At 52.7% G+C, this 17,799-nt stretch overlaps 9 protein-coding genes across 9 annotated transcripts; 3 read left to right on the plus strand and 6 right to left on the minus strand.

Moving 5' to 3' along the window:
* Positions 1-3,091: 3,091 nt before the first annotated feature.
* Positions 3,092-3,931, minus strand: NCS57_00823200 (uncharacterized protein; the record flags this gene model as incomplete). The annotated part of the gene is made up of 2 exons (XM_053058055.1): positions 3,092-3,756; positions 3,898-3,931. 2 exons carry the CDS (start codon positions 3,929-3,931, stop codon positions 3,092-3,094), a joined length of 699 nt encoding a protein of 232 aa, XP_052911886.1.
* A 1,372-nt stretch (positions 3,932-5,303) lies between these two features.
* On the plus strand, positions 5,304-6,080 carry NCS57_00823300 (Dolichol-phosphate mannosyltransferase subunit 1; the record flags this gene model as incomplete). The annotated part of the gene is made up of 2 exons (XM_053058056.1): positions 5,304-5,407; positions 5,462-6,080. The coding sequence occupies 2 exons, from the start codon at positions 5,304-5,306 to the stop codon at positions 6,078-6,080; spliced, it is 723 nt and encodes a 240-aa protein (XP_052911887.1).
* A 160-nt stretch (positions 6,081-6,240) lies between these two features.
* On the minus strand, positions 6,241-7,156 carry NCS57_00823400 (uncharacterized protein; the record flags this gene model as incomplete). The annotated part of the gene is made up of 2 exons (XM_053058057.1): positions 6,241-6,941; positions 6,991-7,156. The coding sequence occupies 2 exons, from the start codon at positions 7,154-7,156 to the stop codon at positions 6,241-6,243; spliced, it is 867 nt and encodes a 288-aa protein (XP_052911888.1).
* Positions 7,157-7,584: 428 nt separating this feature from the next.
* Positions 7,585-9,133, minus strand: NCS57_00823500 (uncharacterized protein; the record flags this gene model as incomplete). Its single annotated transcript, XM_053058058.1, has 4 exons — positions 9,061-9,133; positions 8,880-8,922; positions 7,825-8,833; positions 7,585-7,776 (listed from the first exon to the last, which is right to left on the minus strand). Exons 1-4 carry the CDS (start codon positions 9,119-9,121, stop codon positions 7,585-7,587), a joined length of 1,305 nt encoding a protein of 434 aa, XP_052911889.1. The 5' UTR covers positions 9,122-9,133.
* Positions 9,134-10,229: 1,096 nt separating this feature from the next.
* Positions 10,230-10,566, plus strand: NCS57_00823600 (BTB domain-containing protein; the record flags this gene model as incomplete). The annotated part of the gene is made up of 2 exons (XM_053058059.1): positions 10,230-10,287; positions 10,340-10,566. The coding sequence occupies 2 exons, from the start codon at positions 10,230-10,232 to the stop codon at positions 10,564-10,566; spliced, it is 285 nt and encodes a 94-aa protein (XP_052911890.1).
* Positions 10,567-10,662: 96 nt separating this feature from the next.
* NCS57_00823700 (BTB domain-containing protein) lies at positions 10,663-12,364 on the plus strand (the record flags this gene model as incomplete). Its single annotated transcript, XM_053058060.1, has 3 exons — positions 10,663-10,879; positions 10,956-10,982; positions 11,790-12,364. 3 exons carry the CDS (start codon positions 10,663-10,665, stop codon positions 12,362-12,364), a joined length of 819 nt encoding a protein of 272 aa, XP_052911891.1.
* A 471-nt stretch (positions 12,365-12,835) lies between these two features.
* On the minus strand, positions 12,836-13,691 carry NCS57_00823800 (uncharacterized protein; the record flags this gene model as incomplete). Its single annotated transcript, XM_053058061.1, has 3 exons — positions 12,836-12,981; positions 13,037-13,594; positions 13,652-13,691. The coding sequence occupies 3 exons, from the start codon at positions 13,689-13,691 to the stop codon at positions 12,836-12,838; spliced, it is 744 nt and encodes a 247-aa protein (XP_052911892.1).
* Positions 13,692-14,016: 325 nt separating this feature from the next.
* NCS57_00823900 (Histidinol dehydrogenase) lies at positions 14,017-15,228 on the minus strand (the record flags this gene model as incomplete). Its single annotated transcript, XM_053058062.1, has 4 exons — positions 14,017-14,220; positions 14,270-14,349; positions 14,465-15,149; positions 15,202-15,228. 4 exons carry the CDS (start codon positions 15,226-15,228, stop codon positions 14,017-14,019), a joined length of 996 nt encoding a protein of 331 aa, XP_052911893.1.
* Positions 15,229-16,446: 1,218 nt separating this feature from the next.
* Positions 16,447-17,134, minus strand: NCS57_00824000 (uncharacterized protein; the record flags this gene model as incomplete). Its single annotated transcript, XM_053058063.1, has 2 exons — positions 16,447-16,577; positions 16,630-17,134. 2 exons carry the CDS (start codon positions 17,132-17,134, stop codon positions 16,447-16,449), a joined length of 636 nt encoding a protein of 211 aa, XP_052911894.1.
* Between the last annotated feature and the right edge of the window lie 665 nt (positions 17,135-17,799).

Consider the following 17,799-nt stretch of genomic DNA (forward strand, 5'->3'; position numbering starts at 1 on the left):
TGCTGTAAAGAAGTTCGGGGGAGGGCCCGTGAGCGAAGGTCGATGCGCCGAAAGGGGGCAGCACCCGGGGATAACGTTAGGCGATGGGAGTATAAAGAAGGGATATGAAAGAAGGAAAGGGGAGGAAAACGAGAGGATCAAGATGGGATAGGTAAGGTAGGGAATGGATGGGATGGATAGGAATAGGGTCCGATGATACGGGGACGGGAGGGAAAAGGTAGGGCTGGGGAAGGTTCTCAGGAGCCATGACAGGATGGATCCATCTGGATCCCATGGTCCATGGATGGATCCCGTTATCATGGGGACATTTTGGGGGGAAGCCATCAACGGGATGGCTTGGCGTGACCGGTGTACAGTGCAGATGGCGTTTCCCGCACCAATAATGCACCACACGTTGCACGGCATGACACAGTGCATCTCACTCTCAGGCACACCCTCAATCATGGACAAAGTTCCAGCCATTCAACCGCGGGCCGCCGAGACCACCAACACAACACAACGGTTCAAGCCCAAGGACTGTAGCCTGTACCCCCCGCCAAATTTTTCTAGCAAGCTCCCCCGGTACTCGCACGCAAACCAAGGCCCTGATTCGCCCCCGGCGCTACTCGCACCATACGGCACGCGCAGTTGTGGCCCTTGCCAGCAGGTTTCTAGCCAGCCAGCTACAGGTACAACACAACCCATGGACACCCGCCAGCTCACCCTCTTTGTCGCGGCCTCCGCGGCGGGGGGTCCCATTGCTATTTTTGACGCCTCAGACCCGCTGTTGTGGGGACCCTTTTTTAGCACTTTCAGGGCCCGAAAGTCTCTGGGATGGCCTCGCAGCCAGTCGTCGCCCTCCACTGGCTTGGACTCGCCACGCCCTGGACGCATTTACCCCTGCATGGTTCTTTTTTTTTTCTGTTCGGTCTCTGCTGGGTGAGAGTGAATTGGCTGTAACGCTGTTTTTGTTGTTGAGAAATACGAAGACCTACCATGCGAGACATGCATGGGGCATACCGGCGTTGCAGTGTTGTTAATCCAGATGAGGAAAGTGATGGGATGGTCTCTGGATTCTTTCAGAAAGAGATCCATTTGCAAGGAAATCGAGGTTGGACTCGACAGTGACGATCGATGGTTTAAGCACCCTTTTCTTTGTGTTCAACTGTTGTCTAAGACGACGAACTTTGACTGCAGACCCCTTTCAAGACAAGGAAGACGCAACCCGTCCGGGACCTGAGTAAAAAAGCAACTTGTCTCATTCCAAACTATTCCGAAGCTGACGCCCAAAGCGCCTCCAATTCCCCATCCCTCGAGGTTCAGCATTCAGGCATCGACAATTGCTTCAAAGACGTAGACTACGTAGGTAGTTCACTTTTTTTTTTTCGCCACCATCCCACAATACCGACAAGAACAGTCCGGGTTTTCCTAGTAGAGTCCTAGACACGCAATCGATCGCGCCCAAGAAAAACAAGACCAGACAAATCGGGAAACATCCATGTTCTCGTACGTTCTGGGTGTTTGAACCAAGAGGGACCCGTCGAGCTACTGAAGCTTGTTGGAACTTGAAACAGCCCTCACGATCAAAGTGGGAAAACACCTCTAGGACTTTTTTTTCTTCTTGGCCATGACTCGTTGGCCATTCAGTGGTTCGCAATTGCAGGACATGTTCGGACGATGCGCTTGGCAGGCCCTTTTCTTTTTCTCTTTTCAGTCTCTCCTGTGTCACGCTAGAATCTCGACCGATCTGACAAGACCGCCTGTCCGGGCCCAGGGGTAACAGGGCGACATGGTCGAACCAGCAAGCGACGCGTGGAGGACTAGAGGACCAAGGACTAGGATTCCACACGTAGCCGCCTCAAAGAATGCATCACTTCCTCTACAACCGTATAGTCGCGCTGCCATTACGTCTCAGTGGAGACTGGCGTCAGCGTCTCGCTCTTCGTGCCGGTCTGCACCCTGTTTTACACTGGTGGGTAAAGGATGGAGAATACTGGTATTCGGTGTCTCGTTTGGCTCTGCCATGATTACAAGTGCCGACGAGCATGTACGGTATTTGTGAGTCTGGCATTCCTACACCCTATACATAGGAAGTAATAAGTAATCGGTGTCAGATGTTTCCCTCGTCAGCTCATAACTCCCTATAAGACATCGTCTGAGCAAGGGTCGGCTTCCCTTCATTCTCAGCTTACCTCAGGTTCCTTAGATATTATTCCTCCCACGTGAAATGACCCCGATGACACACATCTTCGGAACGATGCGATTCCGTTACAAGACGTGATCTACTACGTAGTAGAACTCTTCCCGTGGCTGTGTCCACGCAACGTTCCTCCACCCCAAGGATTTCTTCCAACTTCTTTTTCGACAAGACCGTTGCGGAGGGAGGGAGGGAGGGGGGAGCAGCATGACGACACGGTCCTCCACTTCTCCATGCGAAACCGGGCTGGGGACGGCATTATCGGCCGCTGGATCAGCCCCGAGAAACCCGGTCGGAGGCCCCTGGGCGGGAGGAATTGGACACGGCGGATTGGTGGACGGAACCGATCTATTAGGTCGGGTTTCGTATTCAAAGTTCATCATGCTTGGTGAAACCAGATCTGGCGTTCAGCGTGGCCGGTTTCCAATTGATTTGGTGCTGCTGACTTGAGGCCTCAGGGTAGCCTGCAGAGTCCGCCATTGCGTCGTTTCAGAGGTCCAGAGATCCATATACCAGTGATCCGTCCACCTGCTGATCACCAAGTTTTGGTTCCCTTCGATTTCCGTTAGTCCATGGCTGTGAACCTTGAGCTTTCATCTAGTAGCCGTCATATAAACGCGGTCAGGGTGAAGGGAAAATAGCCGTCGTCGCCAGAACCGCTTTCAATGCCAAAAATGTCGACATACCACATAGACTGAAAACACAACGTGGAACAAATGGTTACTACCAAAGCAAATATACAGCCAAACCGAAATGCAGGCAGACCTCGGGAAATTGCCCTGTTCCCATAACCAACCCTGCCATTTTCGCCAACCATTCCCCAAACTCAACCGTACATGAAGCCATCACTCATAGAAACGTGGAAGCCATGACAGGCTGAGGTACAATGACGCTCCAGAAGGAAAGAAACTAAACTTATTCAGCCTCGACGGGACCCTGACTCCGCGTCTTTCGAGCCGTCTTGCCGACAGCAGGAGGAGTCTTCTTCTCCTTCTTGGCCTTGGTGCCCTTGCCGTTTGTAGCGGTTTCGGTGGCCGTAGGCTCGTCCGCGACGTCCTCGACCCGGGCTTTCTTGGCGCGCTCCTCCGGCTCGGCCTTCTCTGCCTCGGCGGGGGCTGCACCGTTAGTTGCCGGCGCCGCTTCACCCAGTTTGCGTTTCTCTCCCGCGGCCGCCTCAGTGACGTCGTCAGCACTGGGCTTGCTGGCGCCGTTAGTCGCCGCCTCGGTGGGCTTGTCATCGGCAGGCTTGTCTGTCATAGTGGTGTCCTTCGGGGCCGAGACAGCTGGGGCGGATCCCGTCTCGACACCCGTGGTGATGAAGGCGACTTCGTCCTCGTTCTTGGCCGGTTCCTTGGGTTCCTCCTCAATGTTTAGCTCGGGTCTCGGTGTGCCGCCCGCTGGAGTCCGGTTGTTGATGGGCGTCTCTGGGACCGACATTACCTCGACAGGCTTGGGCGCAGGGACATTCAGGCCAGCAGGCTTGCTATCCTCCGACTTGGCGGGCTCCGAAGGAGCTGTTGTGGTATCCATGGTGGGAGCAGCAGCCTCGGCCTCGGGAGCCTTGGGGTCAGGCGCGCCGACTGGGAGAGGTCAGTTGTGGTCTCGAGTGAGCGCGGATGGGCATGAAGGGGACTTGTCGCATCGCGGACAGGCCAATTGCATAGCCTCAAGGCATACGCGATGGAAACAAGGCCATTGCGATGGCTGGCGATGGGATCTACCTTTGTCTATAGCTGGAGCGATGCCGTCCGACATGATGATGACGTAAGGACTGTTGTCGCAACTCGAGTCTGGCTTACAAGCTGAAGTGCGCGCGACACGAGGGAGCTAACAATGGGTACTGATGATGCCTGGGATGATGTTCTAGAGTCGCAAGAGCTAGGCGATGCTTCACGATGAAGATGGAGGAAGAGAGGTCAAGTTGGGATGAGCCACAAAGGATGGGAGTGAGGTTGGCTGGGAGCGCACGAGGTCACGACGGTTCCACAGCTGGGAAGGGACGAGAGGGCGAGACTTGCTTGACCCTCGCGCCGGGATAGATTACTGTACAGTACCTACCTAGGTACAGTAGCTCTGGGGAGCTCCGAAGCGGAGGGTGGCACAAGCCCGTCTCCCCAGAGGTTCCTCGTCACGGTAAACTCGCGGGCGAGGAACCTACCAGTGAGTGCTCAGCTCGAGTAGCTCTCCGAGTCGGGCGGACAAGGCAAGGCCCCTCGTTGCTCCATGACTGCATCGGGCTAAAGCAGCGCCTTTTCGTCACTGGACGAGGACAACCCTGGCACAGTGCCGTGACCGAGACGAGCCAGAGGAGCTGCGATGCCGCGGACTGTGAGAACTGCCCGAGTGTTCGCTGAGAGGGACGGTGTGAACTCTGACGATCGAGACGGAGTTGGATGGAGCTATGAAGTTGCGGGGAAAAGCATGGTGGGCCGGCAGCCCGAGACCCCAAGCCACCGATCTGGGAAAAGAGGAGGGGCGAGCGCCGGAACCAGTCAGAGACGGAGACGCGTCGATGATGTGCTGCTGTTATGCTGTTGTTGCCAATTGCTGAGGGAGCTGCAGATGAAGCTGGGCATGACGGGCATTCGCGGCTCTGGCAGACATGAACCAGGTGTTGGGGAGATGGTCAAGATTCTGTTTGATGGACAAGGTTAGTTCGTATTGGTCATTGAGGGCTGAATGCCACGGCTGAGCGGGAAATGATCCCGTGTGATCTCAAGCTGACCATCTCTGATGGGAAAAGCTGGTGGTTCCATGGCTTGCATGGTGAATGTTACGACCGTGTTAGCGAAGCGAAGCGGCATCGGGGCAGCTGAGGTACCTGCACCGCCACAAGAATCTGGGGCTGATGCTCACCAGCCACATCTAAACTCAGGGGCTCCGAATCTGCAATCTGTCTCTGATCGTGGCGGCTTAGTCATGCTCCACCATCGCCAGCCAGCTTCAAGGTGTCCCCTGAGAGAGTGGCTCGACGCGAAGAAACGAGCCATCAACGCGATCAACCGACTTTCCACGCTCTTTTTTCGCTTGCGATACCCTTTCGACTCTTTGTGAGACTTCTTTTGTAATATCCCAATTTTTTCCCCCATCAGATAATCCTCCTCATCACCCCATCACCACCGTCACGATGGCCTCCAAAGCGAACAAGTACTCGGTTATCCTGCCGACCTACAATGAGCGCAAGAACCTCCCCATTATGACCTGGTTGTTGAACCGCATGTTCACTGAGAAGTACGTACACTTAATGATCTCTATACTTGCAAGAGCGCAATCTAACCCTTCTAGCAACCTCGAATGGGAACTCATCATCGTCGACGACGGCTCCCCCGACGGAACCCAAGAAGTCGCCCTTCAGCTCGTCGAGGCCTACTCCCCCCACGTCGTCCTCAAGACCCGAACTGGCAAGCTCGGCCTCGGAACGGCCTACGTCCACGGCCTGCAGTTCGTTACCGGCAACTTTGTCATCATCATGGACGCCGACTTCTCGCACCACCCCAAGTTCATCCCCCAGATGGTGGCCCTCCAGGAGAAGGGCAACTACGACATTGTCACCGGCACCCGCTATGCTGGTGATGGTGGTGTTTACGGCTGGGACCTCAAGCGCAAGTTTGTCAGCCGCGGCGCCAACCTGTTCGCCGATACTGTGCTCCGACCCGGCGTTAGCGACCTGACTGGCAGCTTCCGCCTGTACAAGCGATCCGTCCTCGAGAAGGTCATCTCCAGTACCGAGAGCAAGGGATACAGCTTCCAGATGGAGATGATGGTGCGCGCCAAGGCCATGGGCTGCACCGTCGCTGAGGTGCCCATCTCGTTCGTCGACCGTCTGTACGGCGAGAGCAAGCTGGGCGGCGACGAGATCGTCCAGTACGCTCAGGGTGTCTTCAACCTGTGGCTCAAGGTGTAAGAATATGATGAGGATCGATGATATTTACAAAAGGAGCACATCTTGTTGGATGGGGGCGTTTCGGCGGGAAGAATAGTACCGTTTAATCTAATACCACATTTCTTCAGCGCCTTCATGTGAGCTGCTCTTGTTGTCGTGATATCTGGCCGGATGTTTTCATCTACATGTTTCTCCCTCCCGTTACCATGATGGTCTGTCCTGTCACGTACGAGAACAGGGGACTAGCTACAGCTAGAATACTGCTCGCCGCCTCTGTCGCAGTTCCTGGTCTCCTCAGCGGGATGTCTGCATGGGCAGCATCTCCCGCGGCCTGCTTCTGTTTGGTCGGAATTCCCAGAACAATCTTCTCGCCATCTGGCCCTTTCACAAAGGCTCCATCCTCCTTGGCCGCTGTCAGCCTTGTAGAGATGTGCCCAAAGGCAACGGTATTCGCCCTCACGCCAAACATAGGGCCCCATTCCTTGGCAATAGTCTTTGTAAAGCCGGTAACACCAGCCTTAGCAAGTGCATAGTTGAGCTGCCCAGCGTTGCCATGCACGCCAGACGTCGACGAGATGTTGACAATGCACCGCGGAGCTCCGTCCTTCACGCGGAAGTAAGGAGCCGCGGCGCGGACGAGGGTGAAGGGTGCGGTGCAGTGCAGGGCGATGATGGTATCCCACTGCTTGTCCGTCATCTTGTGGATGACGCCGTCCCAAGTGTAGCCGGCGTTGTTGACGATGATGTTGATCTTTCCATCGCCAAAGTCGGCGGCGCGCTTGATGAGAGTGTCTATATAGTCTGCCTTGAGGACGTCTCCAGGGACAGCGATGGCTTGGCCGCCATTGGACTTGATACTCTCAGCGACAGCGTTGCACTTGTCTGAGATTGTTAGTTTTCAAAGGAATATAGCATGTTGCGAGAACCTCACCGGCATCAATGTCTGCGACAACAACCTTTGCGCCTTCGTTTGCGAATAGTCTCGCTGCTTCGGCGCCAATGCCTTGTCCACTACCAGTGATGATGGCCACTTGGCCAGCCAACATGCCCTTGGGGTAGTTGAGGTGGCCAGCGAGTTGGTTGACGCGATCCGACATTTTGAATATAGTTTACGAGGTTCCAAAGACTTGAAGATAGTTGTGAAAGGGAAACGTGCAAGCATCTAATGAAATACTGAGCAGCTTCTGGATCAAGCTGATGAGTGACGTTGTATTGTACCATCTGTGCCGAGGCTCCAGACGGCTTCGGCCCGGAATGTGGGGTAGCCCCGGACAGGGAGCCTCGGACACGGCGCTGGCTTACAGCACCACGGTAAAGATACTGACTACAATTATTGCATTATGAAAGGTACATGTCATTACCTGTTAGCAAAGAGTTGTTGGTATGACAGCCCGACTTGCCTACCAGTGTGGTCCGCAGTCTAGATGTAGCGTTACTGCTTGTCTAGCTCGCCACTGACCCCCCTTCAAGAACATCACAACCACAGTGTAGAACTCAGGTAGTCAGTGTTTCATATTAATCGTCACTACAGCTTAAAGTCGCTGTTTGTCTTCTCCCATCCAGCAGACGACACCTCCATCGCTGCAACCCTCTCCGTCAACTTCAGCTTGAGGTTTCGGTGCTTCTCTGTACATAACTCGTACATGGTCGACAAGTTGAACAGGAGAGTGTGTGATGACAGCCCCAATTCAACCAGCTCCTCGAGTATCTCTCGTCCCTGGGGATTATTAGCTCGGGTAGATACAATGGACACCAGAGAACTTACTTCCTGGATCCTGCCAAGATACAACAGACACACAGCCGTGTTGACGCCAACCATCTCGTCGTCCATGGTCTCCTTCAACTCTCTCCAATTCTCCAACGCACTTTCATACTCGGCGTCTGCCATGTCACATAGTGCGGTGATAAGCTTCTCAACATTCTCATCGCTCGCAGAAACCTGGCGCGCACACGCCCTCGCGCTATCGGCGTCTCCAAGGTGAAGCCACAACAACGCTTTTGACAGCGTCATCCTTCCATCGCCCCGGTCCCGCAGGGTGCTCAAGTGGTGTGCTGCGCCTGTGAGGTCCTCCAGCTCGATTAGTGCGCCGGCGACTTGGATGCCGAGGTCGCCGAGACGGGCTTTCCAGAGCTCTGTGACCGAGTTGTCATGCTGGGCTGCTGCCTTGGCGATGCGGTCGCGAGCTTCTCGGGCGAGATCGTGGTAGCTCATGACGGCTCGTCGAGCATCACCGAAGCCAAGAGCCTGAAGTCGCACATTGAGGACGCGGAGCTCCCAGGGTACCAGGTGTTCTCCTGTTGTCTCATCGACATACTTTCTGATGTCGTTGAGATCCTCCAAGGCCTTTACCTCTTGAGCAGCCAAGGGTGTCGCATCGATCAGGGTAAGACATGCCAGGCGAGTGTAAAGCAGGCTAAAGATCTTGGCAGAATCCGTAGGATCTATTCCTCCGCTGGCACCTGAGCCTGTCAGTTCTTGGACAGCAGCGATAGCAGCCGCTCTGAAGTGGCCGTTGGCGAGGAGCTCTTCGAGAGGCGCCTCTGGACTGGGCTGCTTCTGCGAGTTGCGGAATGCTACCGGCACGTTGAGGGGAGTGAGGGGGTGGTAGATCTCTGGCCGAAGGAGAAAAGAGAAATCCTTTGCTTTGGCCTCGCCGAGTTGAGATACAGGGGTTCCTGTGGAGGATCGAGGAAGTGGTGATGAGATCCTGGGTCGATGGGTTGATGCTCGGTGAGCAGCGACAGCCGCGGGTTGGTGAGATGTTAGAGGGTCACTGAAGAAGTTAGATGGCGCCCAAGTATTTAAAGAATAAGTCTCACTCGTCGACATCGAGAGGTCCTTTAGTAGAGGACCGTGGCCGAGCTGAGCCGCGTTAGCTGAGATGCATGGCTTCACAGCCGAGCTGTTAAGGGTAGTTGGCGATTGAGATGACGTGCCCCCTGATATGCGGGAGATTGAAGGCGACAACACCCGATATCGGAGAACATTTTGGGGACGTACTCTTTGTGACAGACTTATTCCGAGAGTGCCCTTGACTCCCTGTCCTTTGTGGTTCGCCCATGATCTTGATTTTAGAGGATTATCTTGTTGAAGATGGAGTTGGAACCGTGAGCTTGGTGTGATGATGGGCAGGGCGGATAATCATCGGCTATCATTCCCGGCCTCAACTCCGCGACTACATGGGATTCAAGACTTGCCAGCTGTTTCGCATCAAAGAAGGGAAATGGTTTATCTTTGTGTGGAGTCTTTAGCTACTGATACCTGGAAATAAAACACCGGAATGTTGGTCCTTTCGCGACAAGGCGACAAGAAAGCCGCGTACCTACCTCCCACCAGGGGCACATCAGGACACAGCTCCCTCTCAACAGTGCGGTAGTGGTCTCGAGAGCCAAGGTGTGTAATCAAGGCTCCTTCAAGTCTGCTATGACAGGGCCATATGCTAAGACCTTACATGGCTGGGCCAACGCTGGTAGCCGTCGGGAGCTGGCACCCTCCCGACGGCAAGACTGACATCCATGGCATGGCTGCATGCAAGTTTTGCACGGTATGTCGCATTATAGCAAGCATCGTGCCAAGTGTCTATCTTACATCTGTTACAAATTCAGTCCCCAAAGTACCACTGAGGAACGTAGGAGCCAGTTCTCGATCGTTGCCTCAGGGGCTTTGTGTAGACTTGTGACATCTTCCAGGCCCGAAGCCGATATATTTCATGCTACAGACAATTTTCACTTCATTAATGAAGCATATTTGGTATGGGACTGTGTCATTACCGGCGTTTGCTTTAATTCCCGAGTCGATAAGTGTGAGTGTAACACATTCATCTTATATGGACACCCACAGAGCCAGCCAAAATGCGGCATGCCGTCAAACGATTTAATTTTTGAAATCACCACCATAAAGAAAAGCTCTAGCACAGTGCTTTGATTCATTCGTTGGGGGTTTGTGACATCTGGGGGGTCAGGCTGTGCAGTGAATCACTGCCCGTCACCTGGCACCCGCTGTCAAGCCCTTTCCCCTCGCAACCGCACCTCCGGCTCTTTTCCCTCTCATTTTCCGTCTATCAAACGTTTCGAACTTATCAACAACAACCTCGCGTCGGAGGCTTCTCTTCGCCTCTTCACTCCCCCCACCAATCTGCCTCCCCAAAGCCGCAACCGCGCCTGCTCACGATGGCCTCCAAAGACATCACCAAAGACGACCTGAAAGACCATAAACACGAAAGCTCCAGTGAGATTCTTGCGTGTTCGTTCTGGGGCGACCAGCACTAATAATCACCCAGAACCCGCTGAACCCGCGTTGCGGCAACTCATCCCCGATGGCGATATCATGCTCCTCGTTGGTCCCGAGCAGAAAAAGATCCAGATCTCGTCGCATCTGCTCTGCAAGACCTCTCCAGTTTTCAAGACCATGCTGAACTCCGATTTCGAGGAGGGTAAAGCATTCCGCGAGAGAAACGGTGCCCCGGCCGAGATCAAGCTTCCGGATGACAGCCCAGAAACGGTCTAGAATGCCTTCGGTGCTCTCTACGGCGGAGACGAGACGGTCTATTATCTGACACCTGAACAAGTCTATGACGTCGCTGTTCTGGCAAACAAATATTGCATGGTAGAGCGGTTCACGCTCGCCAAGAGTTTCTGGCTCCGACGGGATCGAGGGTTCTCCGCCAAGGCCATGTGGAACTTGATGATAGCTGCGTATCTGTTCAAGTCAGACCGCGATCTGTTTTACTACAGCAATCTTTTGGCCGCAAAGAAGAACTCCTCCCTTGTCAGATACGCCTCCAAGACGTCCTGTTGGGTTACTGGGCTGAAGCTATGCCGTAAGTCATCTCCTCTTCTTCCGACTGCGCTACCTACACACACAAAGTGAGTTATGGCTAACATCAAAGCAAACAGTGGCAATAGAGGAGCTCCGAAACCGTGGTATGCTCAGCATGGGAATCTGCCGTTACTGCTTCGACAAGGTTGAGGCGAGTGACCTTGGGTTTGCGGACAAACATGCCAATTGCACGTTCCCGCTTCATAAATGAAGGAGGCCAATCCAGAGTCAAATAGCAACTTGGGCGTGGGGAAGTAGTATTATTCTCTCTGCGAAAGTGCTGTGGAAAGGGTTGAGCAAACATGGATGCTGCATCCGGGGTTGGGGGTGGTGAAGAGTGAAAGTTTGTGTGGGAGAATGCATGTTTCGTGAATACTATTGGCATGTGCATTGTACACAGAATACCTCGAATTCTCTTCTCTCTCAACTTTTTGTGAGTATTGATATGATGTTCACAATGAGTGTCTGTCTTACTTCACCAGCTCACCGCACCCTCACAGCTCAAACGGAGCATGACCAGTGGTAGCACTTGCCGAACCGATATTCATTCTAAACACAACCTGGAAGTGGATGAACTCTATGCCTTGGGAGGCCAAGTGGAGGCAGCTGTCTCCCTTGATTGTTCCACAAGTTGACGGCAGGTGGTGGGCACCTTGTTTACCTCCAGTTTTGAGCCTGGCCTTGCAACACTGAATCACTTCCTGAGATTCAGTCTTAAGAAACCTACTGCTCTCTTGCTTCTCTCCCTCATCTCCTCCTCCATCATCAACCTCCCTCTAATCGTAACACGCCGCCATGTCGACCAGCGAGACCCCCAAGAGAAAAAAGCGAAAAGAACTAGGTCGAGACGAAAGAACTAGGTCAAGACGAAAGATTGATATATTTAAGTACTGTAAACTGACATCTACCAGGACCCGAATCAGCCACAAGGGGAGATGGAGCACAGTCCTCGCAGCAGATCATCCCAGATGGCGATGTCATCCTCGTCGTCGGCCTAAAGAAAAGCAAGATCCAGCTCTCTTCCCACCTCCTCCGCACCACTTCGCCCGTCTTTGCTGCCATGCTCGGCCCCAGCTTCAAAGAGGGAACCCTCCTTCGAGAGAGTCAGGGTCCCACCGAAATTGTCCTTCCGGAAGACAACGCCGAAGCACTCTGGAATATTTATAGCACCCTCTACGGGGCTCATCCTCGCGTGAATCATCTGAAGCCGGCCGAGTTGTACAACATATCAATCGTAGCCCACAAGTACGATCTGGTAAGCCGGCTTTCGCCAATCTGCGAGTTGTGGTTCGAAGATACGAACGAAGAGCTCTTTAGCTCAGTTAAGACGGCCTGGAAGATGATGATGGCAGCATATTGGCTTGATAATGAGTTCGGGTTTGGCAACCTAAGCCAGACATTGATCAAGGCGAAAGTAGAGTCATTCTACAGGCACGGGATGGAAACGTCAGACCAGGTCCTCGGGCTTAAGATCTGCTGTAAGTGATTAGACTGGTCCCTCCGAGATATCGTGGCTAATGCGAGGTGGTTACAGTAGCGATTGAACAAATCAGAGCAAATGGAAAGACGGGATCAGGGATCTGCCTAGGCTGCTTTAAAGATCCCAAGGCGGAAAGATTCTGGATCAAGAACCCCGACTGTATGTCCAGGTACAGCAGTCACTTTCTGCCTTGAGCCGGCTACTCGGACACGACAAGCACGTTCTGCATAGAGTTGAAGCATGATGCGCAGGCACTTGGCTATTCAAGACGGAAACGGGTTCAGTAGTCGTTTTTGTGACTAGTTTCATTCTGATCTAGTACTTTGCCTACAACACGCTCGTGACTGCAAGCATGGTGATGTTGCGCCTCCGTGTCTCAGCCCACAGTAGAAGACCCTGACCTCATGGATAAGAGAACATAGCTACCCAAGAATGGCCGCTCGTATCTGGGAAGTTGAAAGCTCGATGACCCATGTATCACAGTATGTGCTGGCGCGGAATCGGACAGTTGGGTTGCCTCATGATAAAGTCGTCCGGCTTCGTCAGGAAGCAGTGCAAACATAGCCCATTACCGGTCTCTGTAATGCGATTCACCCTTACCCTGCGCAACTCTTCGATTCCAACTATGTTTATGTCATCAGCTTGCGTCCGTGGAGATAGCAAACAGGTGCCACTTACGCGCGATGGACAGCCCGAGTTCCCTGTCTTCCATTTTGTTGACATGTTCGCACAGCGAATGCCCAGGCAATTCTACTACCATCCAAAAGCTCAGATTGGAGAATCCTGGGGCATATCTGAACCAATATGATGCTAACAACAGCTTCCAGGCGTCATCGCGAGTAGAAGGCTTGTAAGAGTTTGCTCGGGGCGACATGGTCCAGTGCATGGCCGCAAACTGGAATCGCTCAGCCAAACCCCACTTGTCCACGAACACAGCGACTTGGAGGATCTCGTCCGGGCTGAGATTGAGCATTTGCGGGTCTGATCCGTAGAGGGATTTGAAGGCGTGGAGAGCTGCCTCGGCAGAGTCGTCGAGCAGCACGTATTCGACAGGCTTGTCACCTCTTTCCTTGAGCCTTTGGCCTTCGATCATCGGCGAGGTGAGCATGGCCTTAAATACTGGGGAGACGAGGCACAGGAAAGACGAAGAGAGCTGAATTTTGACCCTGTCCCGGCCAATAACGAGGATGACGTCGCCATTCTCGATGATTTTGTGATGAACCGGGTTGTCAGGCCCTGAAGAGTGTCAGCGTCTATGGCAAAGACCAGCTATCAAAGCATGCGGGTTCTTACGGAGAGTGATGCAGTTGGTATTATGCTCAGCTGCTGACATGGTGATTGTGTATCAATGTTGTGGATTGGGGAGATGGATAGATGTTGGTATGGAGAAGAACAGAACTGATCTGACGAGAAAGACATCTTCCTCACAGACATAATCTGTCTGTTGATGACTTGCCCGTGTAACTAGGTAAGGAAGGCTTGCCCAGGCGCTCTGGAGACATTGGAGTCAGTCACTGCCGCCCATAAAGCCATACCTACCTTCCTTCTACAACAACAGACTTCATACATTGAAAGAGCGCAACGCTGTGTCAGATCAACATTTGGGTTTCTTGTTGTCTACACTGGATCTGCAAATCGTAATTATCCCCGAGATACTTTTACGCCCTCAGGTCGCCAGACCCGGCAAGTCCTTCAAAGTTCTCGGCCCTCGAACACCTCCCACAGAGCCTGCCCATCTCGCCGCTTGCCTTTTCGTCCACAATCTCTTGGTACATCTGTGTCTTGAGGAACTTGCCCACCCAGAGACCACCGGTGTAGTTGCCCGCCTTTCGTGTTGGCAGGACGTGGTTGGTACCGATGCCCTGCCATCCAGTCAGGACCTGTTTCTTCTTTCCTTCGCTGAGATCTTACCTTATCGCCGTAGTACATGCACGTCTTTTCGCCAAGGAAGAGCGCACCATTCATAGTTTGATATCTTTTCGAGCGCCTCTCTTGGGTTTTGAGTCAGGACCTGTACGTGTTCGCTCGATAACTCGTCTGCAAGCTTGTACGCCTGGTTGATGTTGTCCACGAGTATGGCCTCGCCGTAGTCTCTCTAGGAAGTACCAGCTAGCTCGGAAGTAGGCAGGGTCTCCAGAAGCTTGTTGATAATCTTGATGGTCTCGGGTGCCATCTTTTCCGACGTTGTGATCAAGACCTCTGGAGTATCGGGCCCATATTCAGCCTGTGACAGCATGCCAGTCGCCACCGTGAAGAGGTCAGCAGCTTCATCAGCCACGATGAACACTTCAGTCGGGCCAGCAACCAGGTCTATTCCAGTCTCTCCAAAGAGGAGTCGCTTCGTCTCAGCGACAAAGGCATTCTCAGGCCCGGCAATAAAGTCAACCTTTTTGATCGTCTCTGTGCCAGTGGCCATGGCAGCGATAGCTTGCATGCCGCCAATGACAAAGATCTCATCGGCTACCACAAATGAGCAGCGGCGATAGTGGCATTTGGAAGTTTCTCTTGGATGGGTGGCGTGCAGGCAATGGCTTGCTTCACCCCGGCGACTTTGGCTGCGGAAATGGTCGTATGTGCAGATGTGAGTAGAGGCACGCTGAACTTCGGCGAACTTGCGCACATTCTCCTGTGCCGTCTTGATGTCTTTGATGGTCTGGAGGGGGACTTGGGCAATACAGTCTCGGATCTGGCTGTCGGACAGCTTGAAGGATGCGGGAGGCCATTTGTCAAACTTGCCCGAGTAAGTCCTCACTGCTTTGCCGCCCTTCGCTCTGATGTCCCGGACCACGCCCTGGACAATCTCGGTAACCTTGTTGTTTGATTCCACGGTCAACTTAAGGAACCGTTTCTTTGAGGTGTTGGGGGGCCATATTGGAAAAAAGTGAGGTGTTCAAGGGGATGGATCAGGGGGGGTATAGCCCCTTTTTCATATCCTCTTGTTTTGACCTACCCTCTCAATATGCACATTGGTACGCTGCTACGGACATTGGAGCATGTCGTAGAGCAAGCTGACTAGGGGTCGATGGCTCTCCCAGGCCGAGTGGAAAGTAAATCTGAAGTCATGGGTTGCTTGTAGGATCAATGGTAGGCATCATGATACCAGTAACCATGTGGCGGTAGTAGTCCAGGAGATCTCGATGAGAAGGATTACCGGGAGTTACTCCGTCTCCTTGAATACGCTCAGTCAAAGCATCTGGGACCATTTAGGTACTGTTATCGACTAATATTTCAAGTTCCCTGGATGTTGCATCTTTGGACGAGGGTGTTGCTGAAACTGTGCGACTTTCGATCCGACGTCTCTTGGCAGGTGGCTCTGAGACATCGTGGCCATCTCCTCCAATCAAGCGACATGAGTTCTCGATAAAACCTCGACAGACATGAAGTCTTGATCTTTGGCAGTTGTGGCAAATAGGACGACGTCCATCACACAGAGTTTATTAACACGGATCAAGAATAAGGCGCAGATTTCACTTACCTTGATTTTCCGCTCACGAAAAGTCACACATCCCTTTTCGTGTTAGCACTGATGAAACAGGAAAACTTCTAGAAGAAAGTACATTAACTTGCCGTGAATGTTCTTCCTCGCGGTCGTTTTGTTCCTCTATTTGCGTGTGAACCGCTCAATCTTTCGATTAGCTCAAACTAGGTGAGGGTGGTATCAAAAGAAGGATATTTTCAGGCCGTGGCAAGGCCATTTTCGGTGATAGTTGAAAGAAATAAACCTTGTCCACCTTCAAGCTCTTTAGAAGTCTCTTCTTGGCTGAGGTCAGGGGGTCGAGACAGTTGAAGTTGATCGAGATATGCGAGGAATGGAGTCAAGAGGGGTGAACAAAGAGCTAACGGAAATAGGACGGGCCGTCATTCAACAACTACCTATCTTCCTCCAGTGCCTCCATACACCTTTTGAATTCCATGTCCTCATGATTCCTTCATGGCTCAACAATCGGAGTACAACAAGAATCATGTGATGATTCAGACAGTATGACATGCCAAAACAGATCTCTGCTCATCTGCCTCCTAGGGCACCAACACTCCCCCTTCCTTCATTCAGCTTGCTCTTACACAGCTCATCGATGCAAATATCCTCCCTAGAGATGTCGGTCCGGGAAATCGCAGTTCGGCCGTGGCTCGATCAGGTTCTCGTCGGCGTTCAGGAAGCAGTCGAGGCAGAGACCCATCTCCATCGATCCTCCTTCGATCTGGAGCTGTTGAATCGCCACTGTTCTTGGTCAGCTCCTTGCCTCGAATCATCTGATTCTAGCTTAACTTACTGCCAAGTCGAAGGCCAAGAACCTTGTCCGGCGTCTCGTTGGCATACTTGAAGAGCATGTGATCCCTTGCCCTGGCAAGCTCCTTGCTCATTTCAAAGAAGGAGCAGCGAAGTCGAAGCCAGAATGCCGCCGTCATCAAGTGCCAGCATTCCTCGTTATCGACGGGAACTGATCGCATCCAGAAGGTGCCGATAAACTGGAAGCGAGGGGCCATCCTGTATTTGTCCACCAAGACAGCCACCTCCTGTATCTCCTTGGTCGTGAGCTGCCCCATGACTGGGTCGGCACCGTAAAGGATCTTGAGAGCGTGCAGAAGGGCTAGCGCGTTGTCATCGGGTAACTCCATCGTACCCTGAACGCCATCTGGAGTCTTGACAAGGCCAGCGCTTATCATGTCATCGAATACTGGAGAAGAGGTGCGGAGGAGATCCACGGAAACTTGAATACACCGTTGTTCGGGGCCGACGACGAGGACCAGGTCCCCGCCAGAGATGACGACATACATCGTGCAGTATGAGTCCTTAAGAGTGAATTAGTATCAAAGAAGCCTGTGCGTAGTTAACCGCGCACCTTGGTCTTCTGTATTCTCCTTGTGCTCGGGTTGTGCAGTGGTGAAGGGCGAGTGTTGGCGATTGCGAGCAATAGGAAAATAAACAAAGGAGAAGCCCGAAGGTTCCAGAATGCATTTTATTTGCTAATCCTTAGGTAGTTTACGGTGGCCAGCTGTCGGCAGCTGGCAAACAATCAACCATTCACCTCTACTCTGCACTCGCCGACCCCCTAGCTCGTCGTCTGCAGCAGATGAATTTAGCACCCTCAACACTGGATCATTGAAGAACAAAGTAAACCAGTCTCGCTAAAAACCAGAGAAGTTAATGGATAGGAGACACTTAAGATATTGAGGCATTTAGTCGCAGAGTGATTCAAGATTGGCATAGTGTCTCTCAGCCAGCATTGAAGCCAATGTTGGATGGACTTCAAGTAACCGTGCAAACTGTGACGAGCGGAAAATCATAGGATATCACAGTACCAGGTCCTCGTCTATTCCTTACAAAATCTTTATTGCCCAACCGGAAGTTACGAGGCAAGTCAACGCCAAATATGAAACCCAGCGTTTTCAGCTGGCCTCAAGATACAGCCTATCCCTAGCGTTGATACAAGACTGCAATA

The sequence above is a fragment of the Fusarium keratoplasticum genome, chromosome 6 (genome assembly GCF_025433545.1).
Source record: "Fusarium keratoplasticum isolate Fu6.1 chromosome 6, whole genome shotgun sequence".
NCBI classification, from domain to species: domain Eukaryota; kingdom Fungi; phylum Ascomycota; class Sordariomycetes; order Hypocreales; family Nectriaceae; genus Fusarium; species Fusarium keratoplasticum.